The sequence below is a fragment of the Stegodyphus dumicola genome, chromosome 8, assembly GCF_044657685.1.
Source record: "Stegodyphus dumicola isolate Sdum_Otavi_A_Nest chromosome 8, ASM4465768v1".
Taxonomy (NCBI): domain Eukaryota; kingdom Metazoa; phylum Arthropoda; class Arachnida; order Araneae; family Eresidae; genus Stegodyphus; species Stegodyphus dumicola.
The window spans coordinates 148,565,945-148,585,471 of record NC_140775.1 but is presented as its reverse complement, the minus strand read 5'-3'; the positions used below and the strand labels follow the sequence as shown (position 1 = coordinate 148,585,471).

Here is a 19,527-nt window from a genome sequence, read left to right as displayed (position 1 = left end):
CTTTCGTTCAGAAACCATTATGTGAATATACGTTTACAGACTTCCAAAGCCTAGAAAACACAATTCTGTGATATTGTCGCTAGACAATGATTTATAATTTTTAGACAATATTTTCTACCACGGTGTTTTAAAGCCACGATATTTTAGAGCCACTTTATTTTCGACCGCGTTATTTTAGAACTGCGATGTTTTTGTCCTGCTTTCTTTTCTAAAGTGATGTTTTGCGCGACGATGTTTCGCCTTGCGTTATTTTCTCCGCGGCGTTCCGCGATGATTTTGCCGGGATGTTTAGACTGCTGCCTAGAGCAATTTTGAGCTAAGCGGTAATTATAGACTGTAATATCTTATTGTATTTCCGTTATTTTATTGCATATTGGAAGCTGGATTCTGTTTGCATTGCTTGAGATAAAAATCACGAATATTCCCATCACCAGCCAGTTCAGACAGCCGGTTCCCTAGGATTCGACAACGATACGACTCTACATTCAATGGTCTTACGAAATCGGTCCTGGTCGACTTTCTTAGCATTGTTAAATAGTATATTAAATAGGAGGATGTCTGAGTTACAATTTGAAAGACTCAAAGGAATTTTCATAAAATATACGCAATAAAATTAGATATTTTTATGAAAAATAATTTTAACTATAGAACATGTTATAAAGAGAAAAAAAGATATAAATCTTAAAGCATTTTAAAAGTTGTCAACATAACCCTTAGAGAATGTAAACAAAAACGCCACACGGCGTCGTATGTAAAGTGATCCTCCAAGAAAAAGGGCTTTTATATTTTATCTCCCTCAGCACTGCTCTGTTCGAAATAGCCAAGAAAGTCATTGATACAGTTATATTCCGACTTCCACTTTGCTGATAACGATTTGTATACGGCGCTAATAACTACGTCGAAGGAATCGTAAATGTTTCACAGAGATCTCATCGGATTAGCTGCAAATAAATAACTACCACTATTTTAAGTCCCAACAATCGGGGTTATTTACGATTGTGCATTTATTTCAAGTGGAAATCATTAATTTCCTGGATGAAATAAAATGTTATTAAAATTATTATGATATCAATCGTAGTATTAACTAAATTCTTACCTTCAAACAAATTTAACAAAAATAACATGCACATTTAAATTATATTTTTTATCTTATACGGGGCCCTCACTTATCTTATTCCTCTTTCCGACGAAGAAATACCTACGTATGTCTCTGGTTAAATCTGCCTAAAAACATGTTTTAAAAATGGACATGATTTTTTTCCCAAATATAGAAAAAAATAAAAGCTAGGAGTATACAAACCTCTTTCTTTTTAAAACCCAAAGTTATTTTTGCGAATGTCATTTATTTAAATAGAGAATTCTCCCAAGCTGTTATTAGAAACTTTCTCTGAGCGATGATGTCAGCATAATATTTATGCTAGCATTCGCCGAGTATTTGTTAAATATGAGTGTATAAGGTAATACCTAGAAAGCATTATCGCGTAAAATGTCAGGGCCTCACTTAAATTTCCGCACGCGAACACCATACCAGAGATACTTCATTAAGAATTCCGTTCGAGAAGAGCAGGATTCCCACTAATGCTCGCCTCTCCTCTTCCGATCCCTCACTGCAATTGGCCACTAGTTGCTTTGCCTTTCTCTGACGTCAGTCGGTGATCACATGACGACGGGCTCTTTCCAATTTTTCTCTACCGCGGGCTAATCGAAATTCAGCTTTTTTCCAGATTGTTGTTGGACAGACAACTTACCGTACTCCAATTAAAAGCGCACACGTCGGAGCAAGCTGACAAAAATAAATGTTTGGAGGACAGTGTGAAGTAAATAGTGTTGTATGTATAGCATTAAAGAGTTCAAACCTCGTGCGAATGTCTACGATTTCCCTCCTAAACTGTGGAAGACGCTGAAGTTTAGTTCTGACGCTCTCCGCTAGGGTGAAAGAACCAAACGCCAGATGAAAAGGAGCGCATATTGCAGCGAGGTGAAAAAGTTTTCTGGCAAAGGACTTAATCGAGTGGGAAAACGCCGGGACATTTTTATCGCTTAGAAGAATAAAGAAAGCGACCCCCGCTTCGCCTTTTATCGGCGATTACCGTTAATCGCCGCCAAATTCTTTTTTTGGCGGGAAAGCACGTGACAAGTTTGCGACCTCTAGCGGTGGTGCGGTGATCTAGAAGTCCGAAGCTCTGTGTGGAGTGGTATTAAGAGAGACCGAATTCACGTAACCATAAGAATGATAGAGAAAGATTTTCCACTCTCAATGCATCATTCGAGATCATTAAACTGCTTTCCAATTGAATTTCGTTTCCAAAAGTGACACATTGCAATATATTTTCCGTGGAATAGATGCTTTTTTCAGCACCAATTAAATCATCCAGAGATTTTCTCGAAAATCAACTTGTTCCAGAACTTAATAAATATACTGAATAATCTTCTTTGTGTTCAATTAATTTCTTGAGAATAGGGCAAAAGGTGCAAAGAAGACTCAAGGAAGCATCTGTAAAAATGAAATTGCAGCGAAAGGTGCAGTGCATTTTCACGTGTGCAATATTGTGCTGCTACAAGATATTTTAGCCAGTGACCTCAAATGCTTCACTGGATTACTCTTTTGGATTCAAACTCATTTGCGAGGAAAATCGAAGAGATGAGTGTACTTCCAAGCGTTTTATACATTCTCAATGAGCTGAAGTAATACTCTGCATCTGGAATTGCTGTAGTCGTTAATTTAGTAGCTATTTAAATGTATAAGCAAGTTAGAGAAAATATACGTCAGTTCAAATAGCCCAAAGGTTAAATTTTAATATTAAAATGAGATTCTTGAGAGGTTTTTAAAACGATTGACAGGTCTACTAGAAATTCGCTCAAATGTTCTGGTAAACGTACAGAATGTTTATTTAATATAAATATACTGACATTTTTGCAACAGCCAGTGTTGTGCTCTAAAGCATGCATAATGCCTGAAATATTGCAAAGTATATATTCATTCGTGATTGTATTTCGTTAAAGGTGAACATTTTCCATAATTAATAATCTTTAACTTGAATTGCATATTCCTTAGACTGCAAATATTTTTGTATTGCCCAGCATTTTACCTTTCAAGGAAGGAAAAGAGAAGTTTACCAAAACATAGTTCTATTTCTCTTTTTCATGATTTCTTTATTTTTAAATTCATGAATATAATTACGGCTTTATCCAACGCGATCTCAGATTTCAGTGTATATATTACTGTGAAGTGTGCTCTTAGAAAAGCGTTTCTTTTGTTTTTAATCGTCTGTAATAAATAATAAATCTGTAAAAAGTGCAAGTTCATAAATTGCTTCTATTTCGTGATGCTACATTTCTTCAAAATGTGAGATTAAATGCTACATGCTTATTTAACTGCGCTTGTTACATATAAATCATAGAATATGTACAATAAAGAGCGACTGTTAAAATAAACAGGAAGAATAACGGTTAGAATAAAAATTTTTAAATTGCAAAAATTAGGTGATAGGTAGTCTTTACTAATATTTCAATAAAAACTATGTATATACTAATTAAAGAAAATTATTTATTTTCTCCTCGCCATAACTACAACGTTTCCGTAACATCCGTAATCATAAGCTTGCAATTATAAAGCCAACAAAACTGATTCTGAGACATTGTTTGCGGAAAGGGTTTGAGCTATTATCTTAAAAATTATCTGCAAAATTTTGAAAAATGAGAAAACTGCAAAGCATATAATAGTTGCAGAAGAAATTTTAATCCTGGAGGTCATTTTGTTTTCCTTAGGATCACTTTCCTTAGAACTGGAATTTAAATGTACGAATGATTTACAACAGAATAGATTTACAATTTTATATACATGAAACAGAAGAAAAGAATCAAGAAAATTAAAAATACGTATTCCGTAGCAGTTTTCAGAATACAGGTAAAATTTTGTTTTGATTGTTTTAGTTATGAAAACGAATGTTTTGAGTATTCTTCCTATTGTTCTCCGAAAATTTCAGATTCAAACTGGTTTTAAAATAACTTTAATCTTAATATGAGAACGTAAACAAATTATGATGTCTAAGATATCATGCATTATGAATCATGATGTAACTTTACTAGTCTGTTTCCAAAGCTTTAGATTATGACGCTTGTACTGTATACGTGTAATATTTTGCTTTACTTTTATTCTTAATCTGAAACCTGTGAGAAATTTTTGCACAATTCATTATATTTTAAGATCTAACATCAATTTCTTTTAGATATTAATTAGAATCTACGCAGATAATACTTATCAACAAACCAGGAGTGAATGCATATCATACTATAAGGAATATTAATGTATTGTTTTGTCCGCAATAGTTTTCAGTCATGAATATATCATTTCGTAGACTAGACTTATTTGGAATATAAATGACTTTATTCCATCATCCAATTGTAATATAAATCATTAAATAGCACATTTTATTCGATATTAAGAGCTTCATGAACTAGAAAACCTAATATAACTTCATATAAGCAGAATGATTATGGATTTTTCATAAGTTATTATATGTTCATGTCAAAAATGGTTATAACTCAAATTTAAATCTATGCTGAAACTGGCAAAATTTCTTTTTAATGAACTTTTATGAATACAATATAACAAATTACTTTTTCTGACTGACAGCTAATATTTTGAAAACTTTTAATCAGTAAAAGGCTTGATACGATTAAATTTAAAATTGATTAAATTGCATACTGTAATACATTTTCAAATTGATTGAGATTGTAGTATTATCTGCTGATGACTAAATTCATCTTGAATGTCTACCAATATCTACCGTCAGAAATTCATGACGTCTGAGAGTATATAAATTAACAACAGAATGCTTGTTCCATTGAGACACAGAAACTGTTTAAAAATTATTTAGAGAAGAATGATATTACTTGTTTGATGTATTATTGTTTATTTGATACAACTAGTAAGAAAATAATGATTCAATTTAATATTTTGCTTCAAAATATTTATTTAATAATTATGCCTTTTCCGGATATATTTATGCTGGAATTCACTGTATTCATTAAAGACACTAAACTGAAACATATTTTTAAACATTCTAAGAATATTCGACAGTAAATTTGTTACAATAATTAAAATTGAAATTTCGTGTGTTCCTTTATTATGGATATACATTAATAACTCTTAAGAATCTTAATGATTTGGTTCTAAAAGATCACCGTGTGAAGATTTTTAATGAAGAGATGGTAATATCTAACTGAAACTAAATGCATTCTCGTGTGTGTGAAATTGAAGATAAGACTGCAACAACAATGTGACAAATGGTTTACAGAGAAATTAGAAAATACCACTTTCGCGAAAAGTGATAATTGAATATTCAGCATGGCGACCGTGGGATTTTGGTCGCAGATGGGAACTTCCACGAATGAAACGCAGCTGCCACCTGAGTTTCTGCAGGATTACAACTACCAGTAAGTTCTGTATTATTATAATGTACACAGCATTTTCCTTGTTTTCTATTTTAGTCTCCTTAGAGAGTTTTAAATTAAGTTTAAGTATATCTAATTAATTTATAACATTATCTTTCTCTTAATATTTAATATCATTTTTATACTTTCATACGTAGTACTTATATTGTTTATGTATGTTAATCCGACGCTCCCTCTCAATAACAATATCTTCTTAAGCATTATAACTAGCAATAAACGATATGCTAATTCCAGTTCATTAAGAGAGATTTTTAAAAGTAATACTTTTTACAAACTGTTTACCATAGAATTAAATTACAGTTAAAAGTTAACTATACATTTATTTTATGTATGTACTGTTCCATTCATTACCTTTTAGTTAGAGAAAACATAAACCATGGTGGTAGAAAGTTTTCATGTTTAGTTTTCTGGCATTTTTATATTTGAACGCATATTATTTCCCATTTTAGATGGAATTCATTCCTACAGTGTATTCAATAAACCTTATTTCCATATTGTCATAAATTAGCTATTTAATAACCTTTCTTAATTTGTAATTAATTATTTTTTGTGTGTTTTTACTATAAGCAAATAAAAAATGAAAGAAAGAAAGAAAAAGAATAAAAGGATTAATCCGAAACGCATGTTTACATGAAGTAATAAATAATGTCACATTCTGTTTTTAATGAAACAAATAAATTTAAAAGCCTACTTTCTTCGAGCAGTAATTGAAATAAACTAAGTAAAATCTAAAAGTCATTTATTTAATTATTTTTAATCATTTCATCTAACTTCCTAGGTATAAACACGTAACGGACAAACACCAGTGTGTTGACAAACATTGTGTGTTATATGACATACGCAACTCATTTTAACCATTTGTTGCCACAAAATTTCTAAATAATGTATAACAAAACTATATTTAATTTGGTATGAATTAAAAGAATTTCTATTCTAAACTAAGGCAGTTTCGAAAAGCTCTTCAAGTTAACAATGCCTGATTTTTGCCCTTTTTGACGTTGCATTTCCAACAGGTAAATTAGATTGACCTGATTTTAATAATATTTAAATTATTGTATATGTAAATTTCCATCAAACGATTTTTATTAAACTACCATACTTAAAGATCACAGGACTTACAGAATTTCTACGAACTTTCTGTCATCTTTATTTTGTATGTTAATTTGATATAGAGTAAAAAAAAAAGATACTCAGTGAAGTTTTCTCCTAATAAATTATAAAATATTACTTGTAGCTTTCACTTTGACAAAATCTGCGAAAAGTCATGTATTGGAAATATGTCTGTGTATTTTTCATATTATTTCTGAGTGCACTCTGCAGATATGTGAGAGATGTCTTATACAAATATATTATTAAAACATTAAAACTTTATTAGAACTAAGAATCTTTACTTTTTGCTTTTATCATTGGCATAATGTTTCCAAAGCTGTTTGCTAAATTACTATATGATTTAAAGCTATTTACTGTATCATAAAAGTAAATGAAGTGAAGATTCGTACTTTAGTATAATATAAACGAAGTATTTCAATGTTGCATTGATATTGCACTTTATTTAATTTAATGTTTAAAAATTGTCAAGTAACTTTCAAATATCTTTATTATAGATTTAGTTTTATAAATTAGGTAGTATTTGTTCTTTGAAGACTCTGTGTCAGGAAACATAATTTAAATTTACTGTAGTTACTACAATTTACTGTAGCTTATATTTGTTTTCGGACACTTAAACCTTTGAAACGTATTTGCTCAGATCTCGAACTAAATATTGACTTTAAATTTTTAACTCAAAATTAACTTAAATAAACGTAATTTTTTTAACTTAAATAAACTCAAAATTTTTAATGTAATAATTTTTTTGTATTTTAAACCTTACTTGTTAAAAACGAAATGTTATCCGAATATTTCTTGTAATAAACTAACTTATTCAAAATGTTAGTCAGTAATTCACATAATAATTCGGACACTCAAAATTTTTATTGAGATATTTCGGGAGACGATGCTTTTCTTAAAATTCTTTGTTTAAAATGAAAATGCATCACAAAAATTATAGTATATATTTCGAAATTAATACTTGACATTAACTTTTTATTACTTTTTTATATCATTAACTTTTTTATATCTCAAGTATACATGCAGGGAGCTATAGATTAACAGCAAATTCTGCTAGAAATTTAACAATTCATCATTTCCTCATTGATAAAAGTATTCGGAATATCCAGAAAGTTTTTATGTAAAATGTCCACCTATCTTTGATGCAGCAAAACGAAAAAAAATGCATGCTGAAACTGTTAGAAGATTCATTAGAGCACATGTATACAATGAGGTGATCTGCAAAAATGAAATTCTTCATGAATAAGAAAGCAAGGAAAATACGCTTGACGTTCTCAAAATCCATGGTAAGCAAAGACTTATCGTATTAAAACAATGTTACGTTTAAATACGAGTCTTAATTTAAATAAAATTTAGATCCGATGAACGAACTGATGTGTGGAGGAACCTGAAGACTTGAATTTGAAAATTTATCGTCTACTGTTAAGCGTAAGGGAAGACGTAACAGCTTGGGTATGTTTCGCTGCCTCTAGTATTGGAAATTTACTTTCAGCGAAACAAATATGAATCAGAATAAATTACTGATAAAAATTCTAAAGCATTTGAAAGAAAACGTGGAATGAAAAATACATTCAAACTCTATCACTACCACATTCATAAACATATAGCCCTTAAAATGTTCGCTTGTGATTATTATATAACTGTCCTAAATTATCAAACCTTCTTCATATTCTCCGTACTTAAATCCTATCGAACCCGTACAGAGTGAATTTGAGAAAGGAATAAGGAAACATGACAGTTATGCGTGTTTCTCTTCTTTCTTGACATTCTTTGGAAACTCTACTGAAAGCAATTATTATGGAGGAATGTAACAAAATAGAATATTCTTAGGCAAAAGAATTAGTTAAGTCCATAGTGCATGAAGACTGTAATTTTAGCTAAAGCGTATTTTACGAAGTATTTGATATTCCTTTATCTTTATGTTTTTATTAAATATAAACTCGTTGTTCAAAGTGTCTACTTACTTATGTGAGTTCTTTTTCAGGACGTTATGAATAAACTATTTTTTATCCAAAAAGCTTCCTAGTAACGTTTTTGGAAATTAGCATGATTTTAAAAATAACGACTAGTAATACATGTTAACGAAAAAAATTCATTTCGCTTATATTTAGCAACTGATATTTCCAGATAAAATTGAAAAACACAAGTATCCAAAAACAAATGTGAGTTACTGGATTTGCTACTTTCTGATGCTATTATTTGGAATTGAAAAAACAAAATTATGAAAGTGATGGAAAATAGACACGGGGATTTGCATTACATGAAAATGATTTTCCATTTAAATTTTCTCATTAACATTTTGAGGTGAAGATTTGGCATTTTCAATATAATCGTCAGTTATTATTTTTTGACTGGAATGCAGAATAAGAGATTTATTTTGGAAATGAGTTCTAAAATAGATAGATGGCTCAAATGTTACGTAAATGCACTTCCCGGAAAAAAACTATTCGTGTTTCGTTAAAATTGTCTAAAATTCGAAAGCGATCGAAAATAAGTGGAATAAAATTGACAAGATGCTAAGAAAAATTTTATTTTCATGGGAAGGTAAAGCTATGGCCAAGAGTTAAGGCTATTAAACAAAAGCAGATCACAATAAGAAATATGTACTTAAATATCAAAATCGATTCCATAAAATGCGAATAACTTTCTGTATAGTTGGTTGACGAGTTATTTGATCCAATTATCATTCTTTTAAAAAGAAGAAAACAGTGTTTGGTTTTGAATAACAATAATGCACTTATTTCTCAGTAAATAATTTCCTTTTAAGTAATATATTACGTATGATAATATTTTTATTTTAAATACTTTCATATTTTCTGCTTCAGATTACTGAAAGCACATGTTGTTTAAAAATGCTGTTTGAAAAAAATGCTAAAACCTGCATAATTGCTTCCTACTAATTATAGTTTGCGACTTATCATTAAACAGCATTTCTAAAAGACAATACTCATTATACTTTACTAAGAAACTTTTCAGCCAACATAAAAGATAAATTTACTAAAATTCCGCCTTGTTATTTTTGTGAACATTTCATCATTTAATTTTAACTATTTAATAGTGTTTTGAAATAAGCTTATGATGCAGTTAAACGATTTTTAATTTTTTAACTGAAACTTAGTAGCCGTTAAAATGAAGATATTAATGTTAAAATTAGATGCTGTAAATGTAAAATCATCTATAAAGATAAATATGAAATATTTAAGCGCAATACAATTATCAGTATTCTTGTTTTAGAATTCAAGAATTGCCATGCAATAACAAAGTTGTAGGAATAATAGGTGGTGCTATTGGTGAGATTTTAATGGACTGTAATATTATCATAAAACCTGCAAGAAGATCACATTAATTTTAAACTATCATTTCTTTTGTTATTTAACAACACTGTGCTTTGAGTTCCTATACAAGTTTGGTTTGGGCTATTTGATTATGGCAAAGCACTCGAGGACCTTCTACCTAAGGGAAGGGATGCCTTCGTTGAGAACTTTCTAAGCAAAACTAGCTTTATATATCTTATACCCGTTACGTATCCCGTTACACATTGGAAAACCACGAAAATGCCCATGCAGCCAAGCCTGTGGGCAGGATCCGAACCTTGGACAGAACTGCTGTGTTCAATCACTTTACTGCTCGGCCGCTGGTGCGTTCCTTCCTATACAGGTGTAAATAAAAGTGGGTGGAATACCATTGATCATACAGAGATAGTCCCGTCCCACTAACTGTGCCGTTCTTCTCTAGTTTTCAGAAAGGGTACCAAGGTTAGCAGTCAAAGGGTCTCTCATCCCTCTTCGCGAAACTAACCCTTTCTAGAGAAATTTCTGCTCGCAGTACGTTTTGAGTACCCTCTTACCACACAGACACATAACGCTTTTATTATCCGAATATGAAAATATTATTGCGTCTTGAGCATTATACAGGTTCATCATACGACTTTGTTCAGTTCCGTTACCCAATTTTGAAGGACAGAATCAGGGAAAGAGGCGGGTCGGAGAGTCTTCCAACCCTCTTCCCCTGTCAGTAACTTCTAGAGAGGACATTAGTTTTGCGGCATATTTAGAGTACACCGATGACGCACAGACACACTAGACACAAACATCCATGCTTCTCCCGAATTCGAACCCCAGCCCATCAATACAGCAGTAAGCGTCACTAATCACTATAACCACCCAGCCTGGATAGTGGTAACTGACTCTGACTGTCGAAACGAAAGGCAAGAATCACAAAGAAGGCATGGATGTTTGTAGATGTATAGTGTCTGTGAGGCATGGGTTTACTCTAAGTTTAGGCAAATATAAATCCTTCCTTTGAAACTCTGTACAAAAGGTCTTGGCAATTGTACAGTTTTATTACTCACCCAGGTTACTAAAATGATCAGAAATGTCTGTAAATTTTTTTGATCATGAAACACAAAATAAATAAACTGTAAGTGACGTTTTCAACATATTATTCCTATGAAACGCAGTTCTCGGGTTCCAGGTTTATCGTATCAAAGGATTATTAAACGTTTAATTTTACATTAAAAATTTAACGCTTTCTAACATTTTCTATAAGAACTTTCGCAATGTGCGTTTTCACTTTTTTTTAACCAAATATAAAATTTTCAGTTCTTCTAGCCTTAAATTTCTAATCATTAACAAACATTAGTTACAAGTTTACAGACGTATGAAGATATACCCTATTTGCTGTAAGTTAAAAAGAATTTTATGAACTTGAACAAAAACTGTTAAACTAATAACAATAATGGCTTCTCACTAATTGAAATGTAAAAAATGACGACCTCTACAACAAAACAGCAACAGTTCGCTGTCCAAAAAAATCAGACTTTTATTAGAGTGTGGAAAAAAATCTCTCAAAAAGTACCGTTTGTTGTTGGAGGTAGTTGTCCTAAATAACTTCATTTACGTAATTACAGATACATTATTCCCTAGTTAGGGTAAATTCATCATTTACTTGTTCGTCAAAACTGCAAAATGAGGAAAATATTAACTAAAAGCTTTAAGCTGTATGTTAACTAATGATAATTAAATTAATGAACATGCATATTTTTAGCGAAACGGTTATAAGTACTTTTATTTTACATTTAACAAAAACAAATCCCAAATGAAATTATTAATGTTTATAGGTATCGTGTTATGACGAATTTTGAAAACTTGTTGAAATAAACTTGTACTGTATTCGAAATGTACAGATTAGAATGTTAATCAAACAAATCCATCTGCGGAATATTTAGTATTTATGTGTGGAATATTTATGTCCTAATCGGTGTGAGATGAATAATTTGTTCAAAAATGTTTGAAACCAAAAATAAAAGATAACTGATGTCTTTAAAAAAATATCGTTAAATTTTGAAACCACAACATTAAACACTTAATATTTTGGCATTCACTAAAGTTAGAAAAATCCAATATGAATTTCGTACCTAAAACTATCAATAGTCTACCCTAATACAAAAATGTACCCTAAAGATAGTATGGGCATTCACATCAAAATGCTGGTAATCTAAAAGGAGAATAATTACGTGAGGTAGAAATTATCGTCTGCTCTGATTGCTATGAGGCTATTTCATAATCAAATCTAATCTAATTAACAGAAGAAATGAACTTCTAATTAATAAATGATGGCAAGCAAAAATAGAACATTAGGTTCCTGATAACACTGCCACTTTCTTAAATGATGTGATGCGATTAATTTAGAAGCCAGAAATACTAATTTACATTTTATATGAAGCTTATGATGAATTCATTATGTACAAATTATTCCCCTTCATTGTTTTCATTCGTACTATCTACGTCTGTCCTTACGTGTCCTTAGAAGACTGAATCACAAGCGATAGAACAGGAGTATAATCATGTCAAAAGATGTTTTCTAATTAAATTTCTCTTCTCATTTTCTTCCATTGGCGTATTTTAACATTTAATATATGTATCATTAATAAGATAAGCCTCTTATTCTACATCTAATCCAATGTAATTATTTCTAATACCAGTTACCTAAATACACATTATCGCTTTTTATTCTTTGAACATACAGTTTATTTGCAGAAAATTTACTTACTAATAATTCAGAGTTTTATTTTCTGATTTAGTGTAACAGTAGGTTTCTAAAATCCTATAACTGATCCACTTCAAAATTTCTGACTTCTTTTCTTGGGTACGTTACCGTCTGAATTCGAAATAAAATCCATTTGTTTAGATGAATTTTGTAGTAAAACATAAATTACAGGTTTCTCTATATATTTCTAATTTTACTCAAATGGTAAAATGGGTTTGCAATATTCTAATAATTTTCTGTTTGTACATTCATTTGACATTCAAAAATAAATTCAGAATTACTTTAAAATTGAAATATTTTGTGTTGGGTTTTAAATTCTTTCACAGTAAGAATTTAGTTTCCCGAGTCGGCAGTAATAAATATTACATAATTTTAAAAGAGAAAGATGTATTTGTATGACTTTTTTTAATTTAAAATGTTTTACATCTAAATAACGTAACAGTACATATTTTTTAAACTTAACGATTATTTAATTTTTCAAGCTATAAGAAAGTAGTGTTAGGTTTACCGCATCGAGCTATTATTATACGTATTTTTCGAAAGATTTGAATTTTTACATTTTTTTGGATCATCCGAAATCTATTAAATCTTTTTAATCTATTTTCTGCCTTGCTTTAAGTAGGATCTTAGAAAATTTTAAAAAAATCTTTAAATGATAATTTTTGTCATTAGTAAAATAGACAAGTATGTTTTGAAACGTTTAATATATATATTAAATATTTATAACTTGCTATGCTTTCTGAACAATAATGTCAACATCAAATTGATTTCTAGGAATTTTTTAATATACAGTTTTCTGAAAACATTTTCCGTATAATTATTTTTGTAGAATAGAGCATATTTAAAACTCCTGGAAAAAATTATTCGACAATGAAATCAGCATCATTTTTATAAAGCTATTATCATTAGTATCTATGCCTAGTAGCACAAAGAAATGTAAAGATTCTTAAGAACAAATCATTTTTTTCCTTAATAAGCAAGAGATTATTCGTAATCCCTAAGGGTTACTTTCGCTTGCTATGTTAATTGCTAATGAAAGGGAAAGTAGAGGATTCTAATAGTTCTGTAAGGTTTATCGTAAGTTTCTAACATTTAATTTTAGTTGAAGCTACTTTCCTGTCCTTCCTAATTTCAGCTTATAATTTCCTACCAGAATGTGCTTTTAGAATCACGTTTAATTCAAATGAGTAAGAGTGGTACTTAAGTCGAAGTTCCACTAACTTCGTTAGAGAGCCGGAGTTTCTGACTAGCGCGCTTACCTTTTGGCTACATTCTCTCTAAGGCTAAGCTCGGTTGATAGCATCGCCAGTTTATTTGATATTTAGGGGCCAACTATTTAGAATTTTGATATCTTCGGCTATATCTATTTAATTAAGCATTAGTTATTATTTCTTATTATTTTGAGTTCAAGCCCAAGTGGAGGTTTTGCTGTATATGCCCTGAGAAAAAGGTTAAATCTTATTTTGAGTAATAAAGGGTATTTAACCCTTCTCGAGTTTACGTCTCTGTTCCTGAACTAAAGCGATTATTCGCTTAGTTGTTCATTAGGTTCCTCCACATTTAGCTGTCAGATAAAAGGGTGGAACCCCACAGTTCTGTTCAAAAAAAGTTGAACAGTTGAGAATCCCGTAATCTGCTTTTTTGTTCCAAAAAATAGAAAAAAAAATAAAATTTTGGATTATGTTTAATTAGATATGATTGGCTATGTTTACCCTGTTTTTGTTCAAATGTTTACACCATTTATTTATTAAAATATTGCATTGTATTGGGTAGTTAAATAACATATAATTTAATTGGTTTTTAATTAAAAGAAATTAAGCTTTTTATAATATATTTTAAAAAACGAATGGAACAAACTTTGAAATGTATACTATAATTTATTTTCTTTTTTGTTTCTTCTATAGTATCAACAATCTAAATCCCTTTGATCTGTAAGTATCGTGTGCTGCTGGAGTGAATCCAACAGCAAGCTGATGAACTGTGAGGTCAGGAAGCTCATATTCAAGCTTTAAATTAAAAACCGTCCTCTGGCTAACGTTCAAATCTGAAGCTTTTCTGATTTCATATTTTTATTTTAGTCTTAAATTATACTTTTTCCCTAACTTCTTTTTTACTTGTCAAAAGAACGATCATTATATCTAAACTCACTACAGACTGGCAGTTTTAAACTTTAAAACTACACTTAAGACGAAGATTATACTTTCAGTGTGTGAATGATTGTCTTTGCTCGAAATCTGAGTCCATGGGAACCAGTCACCAGGTGACATAATTTAACAAACCTATTTGCCAAACTCTTATTTCAGAGATTCTATATTTTTCACGAAAACCTATTGAGAATTCTGAGTAAAGTACGACTTTCTATTGAGAATTCTCAGTATCATATAATAGTAAAGCTTGCTTCTCTAAAGAAACGAATAATGCATTGAGTTAAAATAATCAACTAATTTACCTGTGTTTTTAAAATCCCTAACCTATGTTTTTGGTCCCAAATAATCTATCTCAAATGATATTTTTGATGGGTCAATAATGACGTTAAGTCTTGTCAAGCTGACGGAGACAATTAAGCTTTTTGACTGCTCAGTGATCTCTGTCAGATTGTTAGTCCAAAGGGGAAATTTGCCCAGAAGGACTCTTAATTTCTGCTGCCACCAAATATTATTGCCCTGTTTCATATTTAAAGAAATTAAATAATAAAGAATCTGCATAAATGTATGTATATTTCTCGCATTGTGATAAAACAACGCTACCTAGAGCCCTCAAATTTTGAATAACTTACGTTTCCACCAGAATTTGGGCATCTGGAAGCCCAGATATGGAATCTGGAATTTGTTTTATTATCTATTTCATATTTTGTAAGCCTTTAACGAATTTTTAATTAGCAAATTCTACGATTTAAAAGCTAGAAATGGCAACACTCTACGAGAAAAAAATCTTTATATCTCCAGCGCGCGAGACTGTGAATCAGAAATTCTAAAGATATGCTCATTTTAAGATTATTTTGCGATATTTACTGAATTTTGTAGTTTAAGTGCGAAGAACATGATATTTAATAACTAAAGGTAACACACAAAACGCTAAAAGAAAACCTTTGGGCGTAATGTAAAATCTGAAAGCTTTCAGATTTTCATTTTTTATGACAATTGTCATTTTCAAAAACATTACTTGTAAATCGAAAATGTTGCTTCGATTTAAAATCGAAACTATAATTTATTTTTATTTTCTTATGTACATATTTTTAAATATAATTATTGCCGAATATAATCTATAGCATATTAATAATTTTTAACGTTTGTAATAATTTTTAATCTCAACTGGAGTCGAAATTACAATAATTTTTTATTAGTTCAGAATGACAACAATAAAAACAACAATACAAACAACTTTCTTCGAGTTTTTCTTTTTACTTGATACTAAAATACGTAATTATTATTTTTGAAATACCACCAGCTACACGTTCTTTTTCTCTTCGCCTTTTCCGAATCATATTAAACAAAATGCCGATACCGCTGTTCGGAAGAATAACTAAATTTACAATAAGTAATACCTAAAGTAAATAATAACTAAAATAATCAACTGATGTCTTAAAACTCATTCATCTCAATATCTTAAAACTAAAATCAAAACAATTCACAGACTGCAAATCATAAAATTAGATCATAGTAATAAGGCTTTTAGCGTCCTATGGATTGTATTGTTGGAATTTTAAATACATAAAAATAACATCTTACTTTTTTTACAAGATAAAAGTTTAAAACAGGATTCCATTTTAAGCTGTTTTACAAATCGTTGCCATCCGCATCTTCAAGACAAAAAAATAATTAAATTAAGCATTTTAATATTTTCCAAAGTTTTCAGATACGGAATTAGTATTTTTCGTTAGTTAGTGGTCTAAACTTTGCGAATAAACATGCCAGAAAAGCAAAAAAAAAAATTAATTAGTAATTTGAAACGATTTTAACAACTTTAAACAGTAATAATGTTTTAAGGGAAAGATACCTAGAGCAAATCATTCGAATACTTTCATTAATTGACATCACAAATATACATATATGAGGGCTATTTGTTTTTCAACGTCCGATGGGCTATAAAGAAAAGACGGGTGAATATACAAAAAGATTTTATTACCAAAAGTAATGTACAATACAGGTTATTTCTCTACATAATCACCGTGACGATTGAGGCATTTGTCATATCTGTAAACAAGCTTTGCAATATCCTCTTCATAAAATGTCCCCGCCAATGATTGGAAGTGAGTTGTGACGGCTTCTTTCAGCTCCACGTCATTTTGGAAGCGCTTCCCGCCAAGCCACTGCTTCAGTTCATGGAACAGATGAAAGTCACTCGGCGCTAGGTCGGGATTATATGGTGGATGTTCGAAAATGTCCCATTGAAATTGCTGAAGGAGCCGTTGGGTTACTCGAGCGCTGTGAGGACGGGCATTGTCGTGGATCAGAACAATTCCAGAAGTCAGCATGCCTCTTCGTTAGTTTTGAATAGCTCTCCGTAAGTTTCGCAAAGTTTCACAATATGAATCTGCATGAATTGTTGTTCCAGTCTGTATAAACTTCACAAGCAACATACCTTTTTGGTCCAAGAAACAGCTGCCATGACCTTACGGTTATTAAAGGTTCGTTTGAATTTTGTGGGTCTCTTTGGAGAATTTGTGTGCATCCATAGTTGTGATTGTCGTTTCGTTTCGGGCGTGTCATATTGAACCCATGTCTCATCACCTGTCACAATGGATTTCAAAAACTCTTCTCCGTCAGTATTGTAACGGTCAAGAAACTCAAACGCTGCAACCATTCGACGAGTTTTGTGGTCGTCAGTCAAAATCTGTGGGACCCAGCGAACGCAAACTTTTCTGTAGCGCAACTGTTCAGTAACGATAGAGTACAGGGAAGATCTTGAAACTTCCGGAAATTTCATCGATAATTCACCTTATGGTGAACCTTCGATTTTGCTTAACCGCTTGGTCAACTCATTGAACAATGTCGTCTGTAGCGACAGACTTGCGTCCTTGACCCTCTTCATCATGCACATCAGTTCGGCCATCTTTAAACTTTCGACACCATTCACGAACAACACCATCACTCATAAAGCTGTTTCCATACACTCGACTTATTCTTCGATGAATTTCCGCTGCACTGTTCCCTTCTGCCTGCAAGAAACGAATAACAGCTCGCAATTCACAATTGGCGGGAGAACCAATAGCGACAGCCATGTTTACGTGACTGCAACTCAACAGAAAATGGCGTGTTGAATACGCCAGTGACAGAGCGTGTGGAGGGGGAGATGCGCAGTCGCCTACTACACACACCAACCACCTGCACTGTGCGATCAGAGGTTGAAAAAAAAAAAACAATCTACGTAGTATAGCGAATATAAAAATAAAGTATAGCAACACTTAACAAGTGAACATTTTCTAATATAAACCAGTTATATCTAATATGTTGTTCTCTATCATATACGGGTTTTAAATGCTGATTTTCTGAAGTTTATATACTGCACTTTTTTCACGAAAATCTGCTGAGGCCTTCAAGTAAAATATCGCTTCCGGGTTATCAATTTTAGCCAATATCTTATGCGTTGTTTCCATTAGTATAAAAGTCTTAAAATGTTTGGGATTATGTTTTAAGATAGTTTATCACTAAAAACTGTTACCTGCTTCAAATAATGTACCACTTCCGTTTGCCCATTAAACTATTATGGGTTAAAGTACCACTTCCGGTTGCGCAGTTTTACCCAGAATCTAATGAACTGATCAATGCAGAAAGCTTAAATGTGAGAAAAAATTTTTTGTTTCTTTAACTTTTATATAAGGACTTTGATACACAAAAAGTCGGACAGACAGATATCATTGTAAAAATAGTTAAAAACGTGTTTTGGGGTAAAAATAGCTATAAAACATTTTTAAATATTTAAAAAACTAGTAAAAAGTTTAATTCCTGCTGAAAACATGCTATGGAATTTTTTGACAGAAACGATTTCTTCTCTTATCTCTGTATGTAGGTTAGTGAGAAGTAAAAATCATCTAGCACTATTTTCGATTAGTGTCTAAAGTTATTAATGCTAATTGGTAAACTCTTGATACTACTATAAATACCATTTACCTTTTTAAAATAAAATTGATTTCTATTTTTGTAGTTCTACAGTTTCCCGTCTATTGCGTCTCCTTAGTTTGTTCATCATCTTTTCTAGAGATGCATAATGCATAAAAGACATACGGTTATTTCATTCATGTCAAAGACAGCTGCCAATTTTTCAGTATCTTTTCTTGATATATATTTATATATTGAAAACCTCAAAAGAAATCCCATCCGAGATATTTATTGTATTTGTATTTCGTGTTTCACATCCTGGGGAAATAAAAAATATGGATACTTCCTTTAAATACTTTTTGCAAACCCCATGCGCAAGCGACCTGGCCAATTAATCCAGCCAGCTACGTCTTGAATAATTAAGGTTTTCCTTTGTCAATTTACTGCACAAAGCTCCGCCTGTCGTAGTTATTATGAAATAATATTGCTATAAATTTGTATTTAGGTATGTAATTTTAGTCAAATTATAATTAAAATTGTTGTATTTCCCCGTGCAATGTAGCGGGAGACAAATTTTAAGAGAAAGCTATGCCGAAAAAAGTAAGAATACAGGCAAACGTGCATTTAACATTGAGCAAATGGATATCTCGGTAATTTGTAATGAAATTGAAAAAGTGTAATTGACCACTATGTTAGCTGTAACCGTAATTCCATCCTCGTATTTCTTTCCAGTAATTTCTAGAAACGTAAATTACTAGAACTATCTGGCGACCGGCTGAAAACTATAAAAGGCCGGAGAGAGAGGTTCTGAGTTCAGTTGTTTTTGTTATTATGTTATTGCGAGTTGTTTAGTTCCGGGTGAATTGAGGTATCCGAG

At 31.2% G+C, this 19,527-nt stretch overlaps 1 protein-coding gene and 1 long non-coding RNA gene across 3 annotated transcripts in view; one reads left to right on the top strand and one right to left on the bottom strand.

The window, feature by feature from the left end:
* Positions 1–19,527, top strand: part of LOC118184062 (potassium voltage-gated channel protein Shaker-like) — a 533,454-nt gene that overhangs the window by 99,485 nt on the left and 414,442 nt on the right. The window contains exon 1 of one of the 2 annotated variants that reach the window (XM_085822558.1): positions 1,980–5,439. The exons of the other annotated variant lie outside the window; for it this stretch is intronic. Within the exon in view, the coding sequence (XP_085678684.1) occupies positions 5,351–5,439 (89 nt within the window). The 5' untranslated portion in view covers positions 1,980–5,350. Of the gene's footprint in view, positions 1–1,979; positions 5,440–19,527 lie in introns of those variants that run through there. 2 annotated transcript variants of the gene reach the window in all.
* LOC146995997 (uncharacterized) overlaps positions 1–19,527 on the bottom strand; it is a 144,596-nt gene that overhangs the window by 39,232 nt on the left and 85,837 nt on the right. The window lies entirely within an intron of this gene.